General features: G+C 43.5%; 1 protein-coding gene across 1 annotated transcript in view; it reads left to right on the forward strand.

Annotated features, from left to right (window-relative positions):
* Nucleotides 1-19739, forward strand: part of NR2E1 (nuclear receptor subfamily 2 group E member 1) — a 74981-nt gene that overhangs the window by 23114 nt on the left and 32128 nt on the right. The window contains exon 2 of the mRNA XM_069235450.1: nucleotides 10282-10427. Within this exon, the coding sequence (XP_069091551.1) occupies nucleotides 10282-10427 (146 nt within the window). The remainder of the gene's footprint in view (nucleotides 1-10281; nucleotides 10428-19739) is intronic.

The following is a 19739-nucleotide window of genomic DNA, read 5'->3' on the forward strand; positions in this document are numbered from 1 at the left end:
ACCCACACAGACCATTTCTACTCCAATTTCGCATACGTCACCACCCTTTTAGTCCCTCACATTTCCCCTTTTTTTTAAAAATCATACTCATTTGCGAATTACACATTTCTCACCGCTATCTTCAGGTCCAGACACCATGGGCTTCCGGTGGAGTGCCTCAGGTGTTGTATGAGGAAGTGGCGCCCGAGGAGGCGGGGCGTAAAGAAAGGGGGCAATCAGCAGGAGAGACGTGAGCTTTAATGTCAGAGGGATTGGTGGCCCCACTCTCCTTTGTTCACCTCAAGTAGTGACTGCTGAAACCATAAACCTCTAAGGCAGATCTCATCAAACTTTTTTGTCCTAAGCCCCCTCCCCAAAGAAATGTTTTGAAGTCAGGGCCTCCTCTAGTCTTTTATCACAAGGCTTGGTGGATGAGCATGGATGAGCACCGGGGGCAGGGATTATGAGACCATATCAGGGAGATATTTTCTATGAGGTATAATCCACAGTAAATGAGAGACATAAATGAGCAAATTCCTCAAACAAAATCATAAATTAAATAAAAAAAACTCTGCTCCCCATTCTTGGGGTGTTGTGAGCCTGTCACACTTCTTGGGCCCAAATGCAATTGCACCTGCTGCGGTACTGATAACCGTGCCCCAGTTACAAAAAATATCCTCCAATTACATTATACAAGCTGAGATTTTTCATAAGGCTGAGGAAAATTGAGTGATTTGCCAAGAATCACAGGATTTAGAGTGAATACTCGTACTTTGACCTGGTTCCTCAGTTGCAAAGAAAGCAGCTCTCACCACTAGGCCACATTTCCTCCCTTTCAGAAAAAAATGCACTCCCATGTGTTGCCCCCTTTTTCACAGTAAAGGTGCTCCCGGCCCTAATGGTAGCAAGGAAAATGAGCGCTGATAGCATTTTTCTTTTAAGAAAGACATCATTGTAATACAGTGGGCCCCTAAGGCCCCGGGATCCCAGTGCCGCTGCACCTGCTTCACCAATGATAGCTACTGCCTTGCAAAGTGAGATGCTTCACTGCTCTTTCAGCTGCCATGTTGCCCCATCCCAGTCACTGTCATATATCTGGTGCCCAAACTAAGGTGTAACCTTTGCTTCAATCTTCCCCATCCTTGGACCATTACTCAGAGGCCCAAAGCAACACTGCCAGAGCAAGTGGCCACTGGACCCTAATGCAAATTAGGAAGACTTGTGAAACAGACATGGGGTTTAGCTGGCCCCTCATACCACTGGGACCTACTGCCACAGAACCAGCCCCAACAATCATACCTACTCTGCGAAGCAGGCTGGCTGCTCTGCCCACTCCACTGGGCCATCACACCGGCCAGGGCACAAAGCAGGCTTTCTGCCTCTTTGTGTAAAACAAAAACATCTCACCTCTGCTACCTGAAAGGTAAATGTGTGCAATTGGTTAATCACTAAATATAAAGAGTGCTTGAGAGCCATTATAGACCTTAACTGTTGGAGTCACTTGGAGCTCCACAGAGACAAATATTTATTCTTTTTAAGAGGTAATGGGATGGTGTTACGAGGTGAGTTCTGCAGTGTGTTCTTTTAATAAATAATTATAAAAATGTGCTAAGGTATAGTCTTATTACTGATATATAAATAATGACTGATATCTTCACAATGCGTTCTGTTACCGACTGGGACTTCGTAACACTATAAAAACTCAGCCACTTTTTCCCCACTGTAGAACTAGGATTACTTTATGTGGCTGCCTTATCACACACAGTGACTCTGCAGTGAACACATTAGCCAAATGAGATTTCACAGCCTAAAAAAGTACATTTCCCACTCATTAGTTTAACTTGCATTCAGTTTACATTTAACATGCATCTGTTTTTTTATATGTGCTACAAGAAAGTGACAAAATAAAAAGGTAGAGCGTGGTGCACTTTTTAACCATGCTTTGACCCTGTGACCGCACTTACTGACCCTGCCCCATGGCACTCAGGATTGCAGTTCACACACTATGTGAATGAAGAGAGTCTTCAAGTGTGTCAATTAAACCTAATTGCGCTTCCAGGCCATTTTAATTTACAAATAGTTGAAGACACATCCGTGCCCCCCCCACCCCCCCACCCCAGCCCCGGGAATGCAGTCACGGCCCCCCAGGGGGCTTTGCCCCACGGTTTGAAGACCTCTGCCCTAAGGTACACTAGCGCAGCAGGCCAGAATCTGAGAGCCACCAAGCGCTAGAAAAGTGGGACCAACCCTGCATACACACAGGAAAACAACATACAGACACACCTTGCGTCGATTCTATGCTCCAGTTCAAATCCACGCATCAGCAACATTTTGCAGAAAAATACATTTCTTACATTGTTTCCTCTAACATCATGTGCCGTTTAATTCTAGTTTTTCAAGGCCGCGCTTTTCTTCAAGATGCATGGTTTTGTTTTAGGCTTGTCTCACCACAGGATTATATATGCTAGCTTCCACTATTTTATAGTACGAGGTGCTAAAAAAACATGCATTTCAATTTGCAGTTCCAAGGCTGGCAGGTTGGTTTGGCATTTTTTTTTAAATCCCAACACTCCCAACACTGTGAATCTGTTTGTTTTTATGGGTACCTTTCAGTACTGCTTTTTCTCATTGTACACATTTGTTCTGCACCCGACTTAGATGTCACATCGCCGCTATTAAAAAGGCCAGGTGTGGGCAGGGACATAAATTGGGAGACATTTTAGAACAGGAAACAACATTTCCCTTCTGTAATACATGGGAGCCTGCAATCTCAGGATAACACGCTGTCTTTTATTTCCTTATCACAGTTGAGTTGCCACATCTCTAGTCACTATAATAATAAAAATGTCATAGCTGTTCAACTGTAATAACTTACTACAGTTGCATTGTGATGTCATAATGTTTGCTGACAAAGTCAGGAGGAAAGGTGAAGGGCATGTCAAGGAGCATCACTGCAGCTGCAATTTAAACAACAAGAACGAGAACTGGCTTTTCATTGGTCTGATCTGTGTTTTTTTTAAAAGGAACAGTGTTAGTAGAAAGGAGACATTTATGGCAGCATATTTATTTTTTTCAAAGATTTCAAAAAGAAATAATGCATCTCTATGCATGTTACTAATCGTTCAGGGCTATAGATTTCTAAAAAAATATGATTTATATCAAACTGGTTCTAATACGTTTGTGAAAAAAATATGAACTGCTTTTTGATGTGTTTAGTTTTACACTACAGATTCCAATTGCATTCTTCATGCCTGCAACCATAATATTTCTTTCATGTGATTTATGAGGTCTTTAGCAAGAGTGATGGTCTGACCATGTGTTCTAAGGAATAAAATATCTCCTGCGGCATGTTATAAGGATACTGCTAGTCACCTCAGAGTTTCATGACCTTCTAAAGGAACTGGGTCTTTGGACTTGTTTGTTATTATGGCCATGGAAGGCCTTGGTGACTTACCATAACCTTATTATAATATAGAAATAGGGGTAGTTTTATCCCACATAAAATGCAGTCTCTGTTTCAAAGCCTTCTCTAATTTCAGGCGAGGTGTGACACCTCTAATTGTGGGTACTAATGAAATGATGTAGCTGCTCAACTGTAATAAATAATTACAGTTGAGTTCTTATGTCATAATGCTTGCTGCCAGAGCCAACAGCCAGAGTGAAAGGAAGGTCTATAAACATAATTACAGCTGTGGTTTAAAGGAAAATTAGAACTGCCATTTCCCTTTTCTGATATGTTTTCCTAAAATAAAAATATAAAACAATCAGCAGAAAAGAGATATTTAAGGTATCATGTTTGTATTTTCCACGCTATTGTTTATTACAGAAAAGATAGGAATTCTGCATGTTTCAACACATTATGAGCTACAACAAGTTATCTAATTTAAATGAAACGGATCCTAATGACTTTTGGCAAAAATTACTAACTGTTTTCCTGTGTGTTTACTTTCACAGTACGTATTCTGCTTTTACTATTCGCATGTTCAATGAACAAGAACAAGTAAAACACTAAGGGCCTAATTTTGATTTACAAGGGCATATATACTATGGCATTTGCAATACCGCTGGTGGCATAGCTTTCATGTTTGTGACAGAGTACCCCATCTACCAAACTCTAAATCAGGCCCTAAGTTTTTAAACAGTTTGCGGGAAGGGTGATCGCATGACCATATATTATAACAAAGAAATTAAATCCCCTTTGCCATACAGTAAAAGGATATTCCAAGGCACCTTGGACTTCTAGGACTTTATAAAGTAGTTTGGCCTTTTGCCGTGTTCCTCCATATATTTTCATGGAACTCCCTGGTGACTTGCAATATCCTTATGATGCATGACACATGGTACTTTACCCCATTTATAATGAGACACTGAAGGAATATAAAGTAGAACTCGAAGAGGAGTGATTACTTGTATGTCAGCGTCCATTATAGGCGCTTGCATAGTTCTGTCAGGGTTGAAGTGTTAATGGAGATGAACCACACTTTATTATTAGGACTACTACTTTTATGATATTTGTCTCTTTGACATTTTTATCCGTTTTTAAACATATTCATCATATTGTTTTTATAAAAATATTGGAATGTATATGTTTATTTTCCAGGCAGTGAAAAAAATAAGTTGTAACCAGTATATTGTAACATTTATTTAACTGTTAAATGTGCACTCTCACTTTGATGTTAGTGTGGTTCTAGTTGTTAAGAAGCCATATCTAAAAAAAACAATGCACTCACCCGCAGGCATTAGCATTGTGTACCAGAACATGTGAATGTATGCACCTTTTTAAGTGATATTAGGACCTTTTATCGCGTGTGTTTATGCTCCCTGTAATCCCAGCCTACATAGCTACTTTCCAGGTAATTACAATCGACAGCATGGAGAAACACTACAAAAAAGATCTAATTTCTACATTTTTCATTTCTGTTAAATAAATACAGGCAGGGAACCAGAATATTTATATCTGTATTTATGTAAAAAATCAGGGAAACAGGAAACTGGGAACCATAGTTAGGAATACCTGGGTTAAATATCTGTGGCACACAAAGGTCTTTGCACAGCGTCATGTGCATACACTCCTCAAGCTGTTGTGGCCACAGACACACGGGGGTGATTGGGTGGCCTGGTTGTTAGGATGGAAATGCCCTCTGCATGTCTCTGTGGAGAAAGCATCCCTGCCATATTTTCAACCCATAGTAAAGCCCTGTTATGTATTTGGGAAATATCACTTTTTGCCTCAGTGAATACAAGCTCACATATTCATTGATGGTCTCCCACTTAAGTGGAATGAGATGCCAGGACATGGCCATGAGGTCGGCATCAGCACTGAAAGAGAAACCTTTCAGTGGAGAATGACCATTGTTCTCTTTCGGGGTTATGAGCGGCTGGCAGTAGAAATAGCATTAATTTCTAGTGAAATGGGCAGACCCTTTCTGCCTGTCATCTGCACGGGATTCTCCTGCTGAAAAGACCTGCTAGTCATCCCAAAACCGGTGCTTCGCTCCATTTGCGAGGGCCATGGATATTGGGTGTGTCCATATGCAGCATGCGTGTGTCTGATTTCTTTTTGACTGGGTACAGGGCTCCATCTTGGGATTTCTTTGTGTAACAGGTTACACAAAAATCGTGACTTAGAAAGGTTGTCCAGCTACGCTGTTTAACCTGAAACCAGGCCCGGAACATTCCTGCACCTTTATCCAGTGGGCTACTGTCCCCTGGCTCTTGTGGATGGTGGCCAGAAAGATAGAGCCATTCCTTTGTCCCACTTAGGAGTGAGCCCTAGATCTTCCTACCCCTTGCCCCAGCATTGTCACTCTGGTCAGTATTCAACAGCTAGGAGGTGGTAATGCCTTTTCCTGTTTTTTTTTTAATGTAGCCTTTTTCCCTGTCAGGGCTCTCCCAGGTCCAGCCCTCTTCCTAGCAGCGTTATTCAGTGTTATTCCACTCTCTGCTGGGTACTGAATTTCCAGTCCATTTCATCTCTGTGAGTGGGGCTTGGACAGCTCTGCCTTGCTATCTTCAACCTTCAAGACTGAATGGGTGTGCTTGGCGCTTAGCTTTTAGACCAATAGTAAGGCGGTCCCAGGACCCCAGTGGTAAAAGACTCCAAACACAGAACTGAAAACAAGTTACAGTTGATTGCCCCAGGATGCAACCTTAACCAGTTTCTGCAGATCTGTGCATAGTCTGTGTGACCTATTTCTGGCAATATGTCTCAGGACTGGTTTGGTGGCCATCGAGAATCTAGAATAAGTACTACACGTCTCCATTGTTGTGTTTGATGGTGGTGTGCATTTTACTACCTTTCTGTGGAAGTACTGTCACTGTTTTGCAACACAGTTCTGCTCATGCAGTACTTGTGTATGCTATAGCAATGCTATTGTAAGTCCAGCACACTTCATACCGTGCTTACTTCTTATATGGTAGTTTTTTTTGTGGACACAACAGTCTCAATTGGGTGTCCAGGCACCTTTCAGTCAAAGTGGAAGCTGCTCAAGAGACCTCCTGCCATGACCTTATAGAAGCGAAGGAGGTTGAACCCCAATTGAGAGTGTATGTGGCAGTTTCAAGAGCAGTGCTTCCACAAGTCAACATTAGGCATTCGCCTAGGACACCATCAGCAGCAAGGGTGCTAGACTGCCACTGTGAGCTGTAACTGCACAACAATTGTAGTTTTTGTAGGGTGGTGCAAATCGTTGCACTGAACCTGGGTAGGTTCCTGTATAGTTTTGGGGCAGCACTGGAGAAGATCCACATCCTGTTTTTAGTGACTTTGTAGCAAATGGTCGCAAGTGGGTGTGGAGGTTACTGTTTGGGAGTCCATGGTGCCTTAGTTTTGTCAGTTTCTCAGCCTGGGTAAAATGTTTTATTGGTGTTTGGGCTCTGTGGGCTATGAAGGATGGTTGTACTGTTGAATATCAACACCAATGATATGGAGATACAAGACTATTGAGGGACAAAATATCGAAAGGTAAGTGCCTATAGGAAAGTATACATTTACTATTTCTAACTCCACATATACGCACCTTGAAGATATACATACCACGTAGGTACATATGACATATATGTGGAGGTAGGCATAGAAAATCTAGACTTACCTGTACTTCTTTCTTAATATTTTGTTCTTGATATTCTGTCCCACCAATATTGTGGGTTCGATATTAAGGTTGCACATCATGCAGGACTATGTAAGCTGGACTTTGGCTCACAGAGGCAGCCAGTGTAGATCAGAGTTACATGCTAGGCAGACAGAACTGCTAAGAGTCTCCTTCATCAATGCAAGGATGCTTGCCAGGACTTATGGAAGCCCATAAGTCCATCCTGAGGATTGTCCTGTTCCTGGTTGGCGATACAGTCAGAGATTCGGTAGGATGGAAGGGTCTCACTAGAGGTGTAGGCAGAAGGAAGGCTTAGCTGTCTTCCTACACTGGTCTGCTCAAGCGCCATTCGCATATTGCTTCTGCACAGTACGGGGAAATTGCCCCTTGGAATTTTGTCAAGACTTAGGTGGTCCTCACCAGTCAGCTTAAGTGTCCATATTGATTTTGGGAGTAGAGCTAACACTCCAATTTTATTTGTTAACATTTTAGGCTATGCTTCTTGCATGTTATAATTTGCTTTTCAATGGGTCCTTGTCTGTGCTAGTGAATGTTTTGTACTTACTACATCGTAAGTCTGTGAAGGAGCCATGTGTTCAGTAATAATTCAAGATCGAGAACTAGATTCTCTCTGGGACGTTGGTGCATTCCTTGACGATGGGACTATGGATTAATATCACTTTTGTATTAATGTTTCACTCCAGGGATTGGAAGATGTAGGGAATGAGGTCTGGTATAGGAGCCCATTTCCTGTGTTTTTCCTGTGTTAGTTTGTGTCTGCATTGACACTGTCATTGGTGGAATGTAGGTGTCAGGAAAGCTAAGTGTAGGGGTTGTAGAGATTAAGTTTCAGATGGTGTTTCCTCACACAATAACTTCCAAACTACATTTTCATGTGACAGATCCAGGGTCATGGACCACTGTTCCATTTGTTTTCCATGCCCACGCTTCCATGCGTGGTTCTTGCCTGTCATCCTTTCAGAATTTAGAACATTTGTTTAAAGAAACCTTCACTGGTTCTCCCCATTGCCAATCCTTCCCAATGACCATAACAAGCAGCAATGAAGGGATGCTCATACCTTTGCATTTCTTCTGTTAGTTCATCTCTTGGTTCGCCTGTTTGTTGTCCTTTGATGTCCTCTATTTGTTGTACTGATTGTTCTCCTGTTTGTTGTCCTCTTGGTTCTCCTGTTTGTTCACCTCTTTGTTCTTGTGTGTGTAACCTAGTGGTTCTCCTGTTTGTTTAGCTCCTGTTTTTTCTGTTTATTATTCTTTTGGTTCTGCGTGTTGCTAATTTGGTTCACCTGTTTATCCACCTTTGTTCTCATGGAACTCTATTAGCCCTCTTTTCCGGCCTCCATTATCTTCAAAATCAGCTACATCATTTACAAAGCAATCCCAACCATCATCCCCGCTTATCTTGCAGGCAAGTTCACCATCTCTGGTGGCTTTTAGCACACCTGCATCCAGGACACAATCAAACTGCAGAGTAAGGAGTGTACAAAAATTAAAAAAACAAGACAATAGGCCTTTTCCATCCAAGCACCCAGGATCTGGACCAACATTCCTAGATCTCTGCACCAACGTGGCTCCAATTTAGGAAAGAGTTGAATACTCACCTCTTTAATTAACAATATATCACAATACATTAATTATCCACAACCCATGCACTGTCCTATCACTTATTGACTTTATGCTTGTCCTGAAGCATACACTGTGCTCCGTTGCCTTTTGGCTAGGTTTGCACTGTGGTACTACCATACACACACACATTTATTTTTTAGTTCAGTTTATTGCTCTTTTGGTTTCCCTGTTTTTCAACTTTTGTTTCTCCTGTTTCTTCACCTTTTTATTATCATGCTTGTTCATCTCCCCTATTGGTTCTGCTGTGAGTTTCTTTTTAGTTCTGTTTGTGGTGCTCTTGGCGCTCCAGTTTTTTCCGATTGTTCCTCCCATAGTTCTCGTCTCTTTGGTATTTTTTTATCCTCTTGCATTTTCTGCTTGTTTACCCCTTGCTCCGCTAGTCCGTTTTTGAATCTGCTTCTTGCCTTCTTAGGGAAGGACAGGAGTAAAGATTATGCCGAGCTGTATAATTTAATCTAGGGACTGAGGGATGAAGGGCAACCTGGGTTACTATAGTCCCGCTTCCATAATGCTTATTGAAAAGACTAGCTCATGCCTCATTTAAGGAGCTGTAGACCGTGAAATTGCTCCAGGGAGGTTTTTCCCACTTGCGTTTTGCTGCTGATTGGTCATTAATTCCTTAGGGAACAGATTGCGAATTGATTACATTTCTCTCTCTTTTTTTCGGCTTGTCTCTCTTTACCTTCTTTCCAACTCTTCCCCTCTAAGTTCTTTATCGCTTCTCATCCCATCTTCCATATTTCACAATACACTTCCTCACTCAACAAACCTTCGTTTTTTACCAAACGTGCCCCGTTTTTTGCTTTCCATTTCTTTCTTTTCTATGCAATTTCTTCTCTCTCACGGTCTATTACCTGCACCACCGCTTTCTCTTGTTTTCTTTGCCTCTCCCTCTTTCTCATTCTCTTATTAATCCATTTATTCTCTCGTTCTAAAAAAAAAAATCCTTTCCTCCCTTGATCAAATTCCTCTCTCCACTCACACTTTATGGCCACCCCCACACCCCTGCGCTCATTCCCAAGGCAATTGCAGCTGGCGACTTGGGAAAGTGGCGGGTTCGGATGCAGGGGGAATAAAACAAAAATAAAATATAAATAAAAAAAATAAACTTACCTGAACGTTGGCGCCGCTGTCTGCTGCACTGCATGCTCCCAGCCTGCCCTCGGGCCAGTCATGACGCTGTTCAAAGCAGGGTTATGATTGGCTGGAGCACCCTGACTGAGTGCTCCAATGCAGACTGGGAGCCTGGGCTGGCTCTCTCCAACTCGGCAACACAGTGCCGGGCTGGAGAGATCCCTTGTGCACATGTATGTTTGGTCGGCCTGAGACTGCTGGCCAAACATACATGCGCACTGAGGGGAGTGCTCTGCGCGCTCCCCTCAGTACTCATTACCCCCACCACTTTTGAAAACAAAATGATAATAAACATTGCTTATTATTGTTTTATGTTTAAAGGTTTGCAGCTCCTGCTGCTGGCTGGGGGCGACGCTCCTCTGCCCTAATGGAGGAGCCGCCCCTGTCCCAATGAGTATCTGCCACTGACGCCCTCTCTGCTTTCCTCTTTCAGGTCGGATCTTGGACATCCCCTGCAAGGTGTGCGGGGATCGCAGCTCTGGGAAGCATTACGGGGTCTACGCCTGCGATGGCTGCTCGGGATTCTTCAAGCGAAGTATCAGGAGGAACAGAACCTACGTATGCAAATCTGGAACCCAGGTAACCCCTCCCACCCCCCTCCTAACATCACTTTCTGACCCAGACTGTTCGGAGTCCTGCTTGATGGTATTCCAACAGTGTTCTAGAAGTAGTTTCCAAACACAGAGGAGAAATTGTCCTGCAGAAGACAGGGGCGTAGCTATCCTCGGTGCGGCAGGTGCAGTGGCACTGGGACCCAAAACCATGTGGGGCTTATTGAACTCTGATAATTTACTTCTCCAACAAGAGCCAAAGGGGCCATTTTCCTTGCTTGCACCAGGGCCGCTGCTGGCATCCTTGCCACGCTACTACTTATAGGTGGGTTAAGGTGGGTAATGACATAATTGTCAAGTATTTTGTGTTTACTGACTGGGCCAGTCCATTCCATGACCCTAGAAGCTGAAAGCAGAACATCATAGTATAGACAGGGTTAGTGGAATTATGCTGCAGTGGAGAACCAAATTATGTATCACGTTGACTAAATAATATTGCAAGAAAAGGCAAAATATGTGGCATAAAGCAGCACATTCTGGGGTAGTATTATTTAAATGATTTTGTCATTTTTGTCATTTCAACACAATAATAACTACCTAAGCAAATGTCTCACCTCATTAGTACCTAACTACAATAATAAGCAACTAGAAGGTGACCAACTTAACTTTTCCAAAGAGCCAGCCACTCCACTGCCCCACGTTATACTTTTTGAATAAACTTTGGTCTCTTTGAGATGGAAATAGTTTCATTGACATAAGCATATTATTCAGAAGATGGCCGATTACGTGGCCAATGATGTAAATCCATAATTATGCATGACATGACACAGTTGTAGAACACTATAATTGCAGTGGCCCTGGATATAAGGATGGGGCCTGACACAGGGCCTGTCATGGGACTATGTTAGAATGGGAATCCCCTGTACGTTTTACAACCGAATCAAAGCTGCAAAGTTCCTTGTGCCTATGGTTAACATTAATATCAGCATGTCACATCTAAAATTACTTGTCTAGGATGTTCAATGAAATAAATATTTAACCATAATCATATGAATCCCTATAATCAGTGTTTCTGCAAACAGATTTGTATAAATGAACTCTAAAGGTGCTTGTAGCATTTTGAAAATTGAATATTTCATATGCAAGGGCCCTGAAGAAACAACAGGATGCCGCGAAACAGTTGTTGACTCAGTTTTAAAAAATAAGGCTCACGCTTATAAGATCTAGCTGAAGCTCAAATGTATAAGATTAGGCTGTGAAGAAATTCAGAATTGGATCATTGTTATGATCGGACGATTTGGATAGGTGACAATTGGGAGATTTTGATAAGCACACCGAAGGAAATAGGACTGAACATAACCATCACAACCGGAGATCAACATGAGGATGAATTGAGTAGTACGGTTTGTGATGTGGTAGGGATGTTTCAATGCTGCTGGATACGAAATACGAACTATTTCATTAAATGTGAAAAGGGTTCGTTCTAATGTGGATATGAATGGGCATGTATGATTTTGCATTCAATTTTGTTACAGTAAAACCATAGAAGTTTTAGAGATTTTTTGTATTTACTCAGATGTAAATTGTTCCTTTCATAAGGATGATTTGAATGTATCGATTCATGGCATTTTGTAAATGCCTCCCCCCCCCCCCCCCCTCTTTACTAACTGGTAAATTATGAATAGGTCAGAAGGTTTACTGACCTAAAAGGGTTGGCATCTGACTAACCTTCAACACTGAGTCATATTGATAGATTTGTTTCCTAATTTTTTGAAGGCTGAATCGGGTTTACAAGCGCGTTGGTTACTCCCTGGACTGCAACCATTTTACCCGAAAACTCCAAAGCAGGTGGAGTCACAGAGTGAAAAAAGGTGCTAAATGAGGAATAACCAGGGGAATTGAGTTGGAATTACCGATTCCCAAAAATAATTTCTAATTTGTAAGGAGAGCCTCGAGGTCTCACACAAAACTGCCACTAACTCCTCCGCCCTGGAGGTGATGAACCCACCCGCCCCCGCTTACTGGTCATTCCACAGGGCAGAGTTACCAGGTATAACTAACTCCAGGCCTCTCATAATAAAGGTCCAAGTGGAATTAGCTGCCAAAATCCGTCAAGGATTTTTGCCCAGAGACAGGTCTCGGTCACTTTTTCTATGTCTCACAAGTTTCCACAAAACACACAGTGGAAATCTAGAGAGTTACTTACTACAGTTTTGTGTTACCGCTCGCATGGCATTAAGAGATGCAAAGTATTGTGCTGAGTCACTTACCATCATGCGAGCACTGGGGTGCGGTGCAAAAGTCCTCATCGCCCCAAGAGGGCCACGCACTCCTTAGTAAATAGCCCCCAAGTGTGTTTGTGCTATATACACAACCATCTACTTTAAAAACACTTTATTTTACAAAGAAGACGAGGGAGTGATAAAGCCTTCAAACTGAACAAAAGGTTAGTCACATGTTTGTAGACTGACAGCCTTGACAGATGTTTAACATACACTACAAAACAGCAGTAATACTTTCACTTAGATTCCCAATGTCATCTATTTAGCACCTGTTTTCTTCCTCGTCTCCCCTTTTATTCTTCCATACTGGTATAGATTTTTCAAAGTGCTGCACTCAGAAGTCATGATGAACCAACCTTGTGTTCTCAGCTTTATTGTGGTTTTATAATTTGTGTTAGTGAAGTACCAGTGTAAGCTTTCAGTTGAACGTAGGTGGATACTTTTAAACATTTTAGTTCAAAACACATTTAGTTTGAAGACTTAAGCCAAGAATATTTACTTGAAAATTTTTAACTGTCTCTGTAGTTTAAAATTAATTTGAAAACATTTAGGGCCTCATTACGAGTGTGGCAGTGTTCAGAAAGCCACACTCGCTGTGGCAGTAAGGACTGCCGCTCTTGCAGCGGCCCAACCACCACAGAACCAACAGCACCGCCAGGATCCATGACCCAGGCGGCCTGGTGGTGGCAGAGATCGTACTCCGCCAGGGCAGCGCTGCATGCAACACTGCCCTGTGGATAACGACCCTGTTCTCTGCCAGCCTTTTCATGGTGGTAACACCCCATGAAAAGGCTGGTGAAAAACACATGCAGTGGGCCACAGGGGGGCCCCTGCCCTGCCCATGCACTTGGCATGGACAGTGGAGGGACCCCTCTGCCCAGCACTGTCACAATGTTCATTGTCTGCTTTGCAGGGGTGTTTGTGCACCCTGTGGGCTTTAACATTGCCAACGGCTCGATTACGAGCTGGAGACAATGCTGTAGCCTGTTTCCCGCTAGACCGGCGGGCAGAAACTGAGGTTTTCGCCTAGCAGGAAACTCTTAGTAACTCCGCCAGGTTGGTCACTACGAAGGCATACGGGCTTTCCTATTGGCCAAACTCTTAATTAGGCCCTAAGTTTGAAAAGATATGAAGAAGAATGTCAAACCTCCTTTTTCCCTCACAATCTTGATTTTTCCTCAAAATGTTTTGGGACATTATTACTTTGCTGTTACTCAAACAGGAAGAGTTATTCCATTTTTTACAGGCCTGCTCAACTGTGCCCCTAAAGTCAAATAGTGGTGCTAGCAAATAGTAGTAATGCACGAAGTTTGAATATCAAACTTTTTTCAAATTATATGTTTTCTGATCTAAAAGTTTCAATTTATATTCTTTTCTAGTCAAATGTTTCAAACAATTTCCCTAGTTACAATATAAGAGAAAAGTGTCCTACCTTGGGACTGGTCAAATATTGTGCAGTTGGTCAGCTGCTGGCTTCTAGATAGAATGAAAGGGAAAAGGTGCTTATGGCTCACTGAAGAAGACAGTGCTGCATTTGAAGTAAGGCGAGTTAACATTTCAGAAAATGTACAGTTTATGGTGGAGATGGGCAGGCAATTGTGGAAGATATGCCACGTCCTACTGCTTCTCCAGTTAAGCAACATATGTGGTCTCTTTGTGTACAGCAAATCATGTTTCCTTTCAAACGTTTTTGCGACTGATGAATGTGAACGTTATCAAAAAATCCGAAAATTTGTAGCAAACATAATATTTGTTGCAGAGGAGCCACCAGGGAAGTGTCTCTCTTGATAATAAAACCTACATCTTGCAACAAGCAAATTTTCCTTTGAGTGTGTAGTTAGATTTGGTGAGACTTTGCTTCATTGAGAGAGATGAGGATTCTTGCTAATCGGGATTAAATTGGTTAGGACAAGCTAAACAATTTTGTGAAACTTCAAGGATTCAAAGAAATTGTGAAATGGAGGCATGTAAAGCCCAATATTTCCCACCCAGGGTCACTTCCAATGTCAGTTCACAGGTTTCCATCTTCCTGGACAATTTTGATCCTCTCTTGTTTTGGAAGAGGAGAATCTGTGTGTCATTAACCCTTTTGTTTTTCTGAAATGTATTTTGCTTAAGCATTTAGAATTTGAGGATAGATGACACTGTAAACACCATCATCGCTAGTTTGTATCTATATCACAAAGAAAACCTTTACAAATCAAAAAGAAGTCCTTTCCCAATTATATTTTAGCGTCTTGGCCTGCTCTTCTCTGATGTGATAAGGGCAATGCAGTTTATGAGTGAGTGAAATCCGAATTAAATAAAAGCAAATTTTTATCTTATACCATTTAATTGTCTTAACAAATTGATTTCCAGCCAGCTTTGAAACATATGGTTAAGACTGTCGTCACATGTTTTCAGGGAAGCAATTGCAACAGGGTATTTGTAAAGATACGAGAATAAAATATTTCCCTCTGTCTGGTCTACCAGTTAGAAGAAAGATTCTGCAGACAAACACTAGTATTTTTGTAGGATAATCCAAAGCAGAAACTGGGATCCTTAATTGAAGTGGTGAGAAAGAGCCCTTAAGCAAACATTAGGCAAGACACGTTCTTAATAAAGAATTGAGACTTGCCTAGATCTGGGAATCTGCCGACAAATTTTAAGAGCTTTACTATGAAATAGTAAATGGGATCTCAGTGACTGTAGGACAGGCTTTGTGAGCTTTTCAGCTATGACTGAGTCAGGGATTAATTGGCAATGCCCCACAAACAAATTACTTTCTGGCTTTAGTTTTTAAGGTCTGTAATCCCTGGTGTAGTGAGAATCAAGGAGCATCTCCGATAGGTCAAATATTTTTTATAAGAGTTCTGTAGTATCCTTTAATTAATTAGTCTTGGCAGGTTTGGGAGTGGGATCAATCAATCAATCAATAATTTATAAAGCACGCTATGTACCTGTTAGGGTTTCGAGGCGCTAGGGGGGTGGGGGGGTGCTGCTATCGTTCGAAGAGCCATGTCTTGAGGAGTCTCCCGAAGGTGAGGAGGTCCTGGGTCTGGTGCAGTGAGGTCGGGAGTGAGTTCCAGGTTTTGGCGGTGAGGTAGGAGAAGGATCTGCCGCCAGAGGTCTTGCGCTGGATTCGGGGGACGATGGCGAGGGCAAGGTTGGCAGAGCATAGTTGACGTGAGGGAACGTAGAAGTTGAGTTTGGTGTTCAGGTAGGCGGGTTCGGTGTCGTGTAGAGCCTTGTGTGCGTGGGAGAGGAGTTTAAAGGTGATCCTCTTGTCCACGGGGAGCCAGTGGAGGTCCTTCAGGTGAGGGGAGATGTGACATCGGCGGGGTATGTCGAGGATCAGGCGGGCGGATGCGTTCTGGATGCGTTGGAGTCGTTTGATGTCTTTTGTTGGGATGCCTGTGTAGAGTGCGTTGCCGTAGTCGAGTCTGCTACTGACGAGGGCTTGGGTCACTGTCTTTCTGGTTCCTGTTGGAATCCACTTGAAGATCCTGCGGAGCATTCGGAGGGTGTTAAAACAGGAGGATGAGACTGCGTTGACCTGTTTGGACATGGTGAGGGTGGAGTCGAGGATGAAGCCGAGATTTCGTGCGTGGCTGGCTGGGGTGGGTGGGGGGCCCAGGGCGATGGGCCACCACGAGTCGTTCCAGGCCGAGGGGGTGCGCCCGAGGATGAGGACTTCCGTCTTGTCGGAGTTGAGTTTCAGGCGGCTGTTGTTCATCCACTCGGCGATGGATTTCAGTCCCTCGTGGAGGTTGGCTTTGGCGGTGAGAGGATCTTTGGTCAGGGAGAGGACGAGTTGGGTGTCGTCGGCGTAGGTGAGGATGCTGAGGTTGTGCTGGCGGGCCAGTTGTGCGAGGGGGGCCATGTAGATGTTGAACAGCGTTGGGCTTAGTGAGGAGCCTTGGGGTACTCCGCAGATGAGGTTGGTGGCATTGGAGTGGAAAGGTGAGAGTCGGACCCTCTGGGTTCTGCCGGAGAGAAAGGAGGAGATCCATTTGAGGGCCTTTTCTTGGATGCCGGCTTCGTGTAAGCGGGTTAGTAGGGTGCGGTGGCAGACTGTATTGAAGGCGGCTGATAGGTCTAGGAGGATCAGGGCTGAGGTTTTGCCGTTGTCCATTTGTAGTCTGATGTCATCTGTGGCGGCGAGGAGTGCAGTCTCTGTGCTGTGGTTTCGTCTGAAGCCAGATTGGGAGGGGTCAAGGATGGAGTTGTCTTCTAGGAAGTGGGCGAGCTGTGCGTTGATGATCTTCTCGATGACTTTCGCTGGGAAAGGGAGGAGGGAGATCGGTTGGAAGTTTTTGAGATCGTTGAGGTCAGCCTTAGGTTTCTTGAGGAGGGGTTGGATTTCTGCGTGCTTCCAGCTGTCCGGGAAGGTAGCGGTGTTGAAGGAGAGGTTGATGATCTTTCGGAGTGCGGGGGCGATGGTGATGTCGGCTTTGTTGAACACGTGATGTGGGCAAGGGTCAGAGGGAGATCCTGAGTGGATGGAGTTCATGGTCTTTAGGGTTTCGGCGTCGTCTACTTGGGTCCAGGTAGTGATGTGGTCGGCGTGGGAGGAGTTGTTGGGGGATCCAGAGATTTTATTTTTTAAATCTACCCAACAGTGTTTCAAATTATAGTCAATATAATATGATCAATTCTGAATTTAATTGCAGCATCAGGATTACACTGAGAAAATATTTGTAGATCTAGGTTTACCAAGTTCCGGGGTATGCCACTAAATCCTGGTCAGAATAGTCTCTCAAATTCTCCGTAGCTCACTATCAGAAGAGCTGTAAGATGGCCAAGATGGCCCTATACTAACAGCATGACCTTTTTCATGGCATTTGTACATCCTGTCTAGAAGGAAATAGTTACTGACATAACCCTTTTGACCTTGAACGGCATGATCTGCTCAACCTTTTGAATTCTTGCTCTGTCAATGTGAAGAGAACTTATAGCTGGCAGGATGGCAAGACCACCTCAATGCTTTAGGCAACGATCATGTACTGATGCTTAGTTTGATGGATGTTGGTACGGCAGGTGACTTGGGCAGGGCCAACCAGTGCCTTCAGTATTGTATTGTCTGGTCGGCAGCACACAAACACAGTTCATCCTTTTGTGAATCCACGGTTCTGTTCCTTGATATGTATGCTATGAACATTTACTTGACTTCTTACGGGGCTTATTCCACCCGATGATCTTGTTTGTCATTCTTACACAATGGCACTCAGATATCCTGTGTGTTGACAGCTCATAGTCTCAGTGTCAGTTTCTATGCAAAAGAATAACAAATGGTTGGTTGCCAGTGAAATTTCATTTAATATAAAGAATGACATTTCTATCATATTTCCTCTTTTGTGTACACTTTGCAAGGTTCAGCCTCAGATAAGACATTGGTCTTAAACTGGTCCCCAAAAACAATACTAGTGGTAAAATATCAAGGGCCATATTTATACTTTTTGACGCAAAACTGCGCTAACGCAGTTTTGCGTCAAAACAATTAGCTCCGGCTAACGCCATTCTGAAGCGCCATGCGGGCGCCGTATTTAATCAAGGACGTTAGCCGCCGTTAGCCGCCGGCGCTGCCTGGTGTGCGTGGAAAAAAACAACGTACACCAGGCAGCGCCGGCGTAGGGGGATATGGAGCTTGGGCGTCAAAAAATGGGGCAAGTCAGGCTGAGGCAAATTTTTCGCCTCAACCCGATTTGCGCCATTTTTTTCGACTCCCAAACCCCATAGATATGACTCCTGTCTTAGCAAAGACAGGAGTCATGCCCCCTTGCCCAATGGCCATGCCCAGGGGACTTCTGTCCCCTGGGCATGGTCATTGGGCATAGTGGCATGTAGGGGGGCACAAATCAGGCCCCCCTATGCCACCAAAAAAAAAAAAAAAAAAATACCTACCTGAACTTACCTTAATGTCCCTGGGATGGGTCCCTCCAGCCTTGGGTGTCCTCCTGGGGTGGGCAAGGGTGACAGGGGGTGTCCCTGGGGGCATGGGAGGGCACATCTGGGCTCCTTAAGAGCCCACTGGTCCCTTAACGCCTGCCTTTTCCAGGCGCTAAAAAACGGCGCAAAAGCGGCCGTACGTCATTTTTTTGCACCCGCCCACTCCCGGGCGTGAATTTTGCCCGGGAGTGTAAATACGGCGCACATGCCTCGGAGTCACTTTTTTAGACGGGAACGCCTACCTTGCATCTCATTAACGCAAAGTAGGTGTCCACGCTAAAAAATGACGCAAACTCCATGGACTTTGGCGCTAGATGCGTCTAACGCCAAAGTATAAATATGGAGTTAGTTTTGCGTCGGAATTGCGTCAAAAAAAACGACGCAATTCCGGCGCAAACAGAGTATAAATATGCCCCCAAGTATTTCCAGCTTTCCCATTGGACTTGTTTTCAGTTGTTTATCTCCTGAATGAAAGAGAACTAGTAGTAGTGCTTTTTACCAGTCCTATGTTATCTGACTGTTGAATCATTCATTGTTTGTTCCAGTTTAACGTTTGTGCATGACTGAGTCCTTTGTACTGATTGTATTGGTATTGGAGGCAGAAACTTCAAGTGCATTCCAGAAAGCCACCTTATTTTATTTGCGATTTTCCTTTTGTAAGTACAGACAACGTAATATGTAAGACAGAGCAACCCTTTTTAGGGGCGAGCGCAAATTGCTCTGTCCCTCTTCTAATCTCTCTTTAGGGGGATTTTAACCACACCCATGTCACACCTGTCACTTTCATGGGTTCGTGGGCTTGCCTTTTAAAATCCGCTTGTTTTCATTTGTGAAAGGCATGCATACGTCATGCCTTTTCCGGTGGTAGCCCTCCTCGAGAGCACCAGTAAACTACTGAAAACATACGAGGCTCCAGGTTTTCCGTATGGTTTCTGGACTACTTTTTCTCTTTATTTCAAAGCACGATGGCGCTCGTTTTTTTTTTTTTCATTTAATGTGGCATTGCAAATGCTTGTTTTCTTTATTATTCCTTAACTGTGTTTCACCGTTCTCCCTTCCTTTCATAAAAAGGCTAATCACAAATCATTTAAACTTTATAATAAATATTGTATTTTTCTGTTGTGCGCAGT

The sequence above is a fragment of the Pleurodeles waltl genome, chromosome 5 (assembly GCF_031143425.1).
Source record: "Pleurodeles waltl isolate 20211129_DDA chromosome 5, aPleWal1.hap1.20221129, whole genome shotgun sequence".
NCBI lineage: Eukaryota > Metazoa > Chordata > Amphibia > Caudata > Salamandridae > Pleurodeles > Pleurodeles waltl.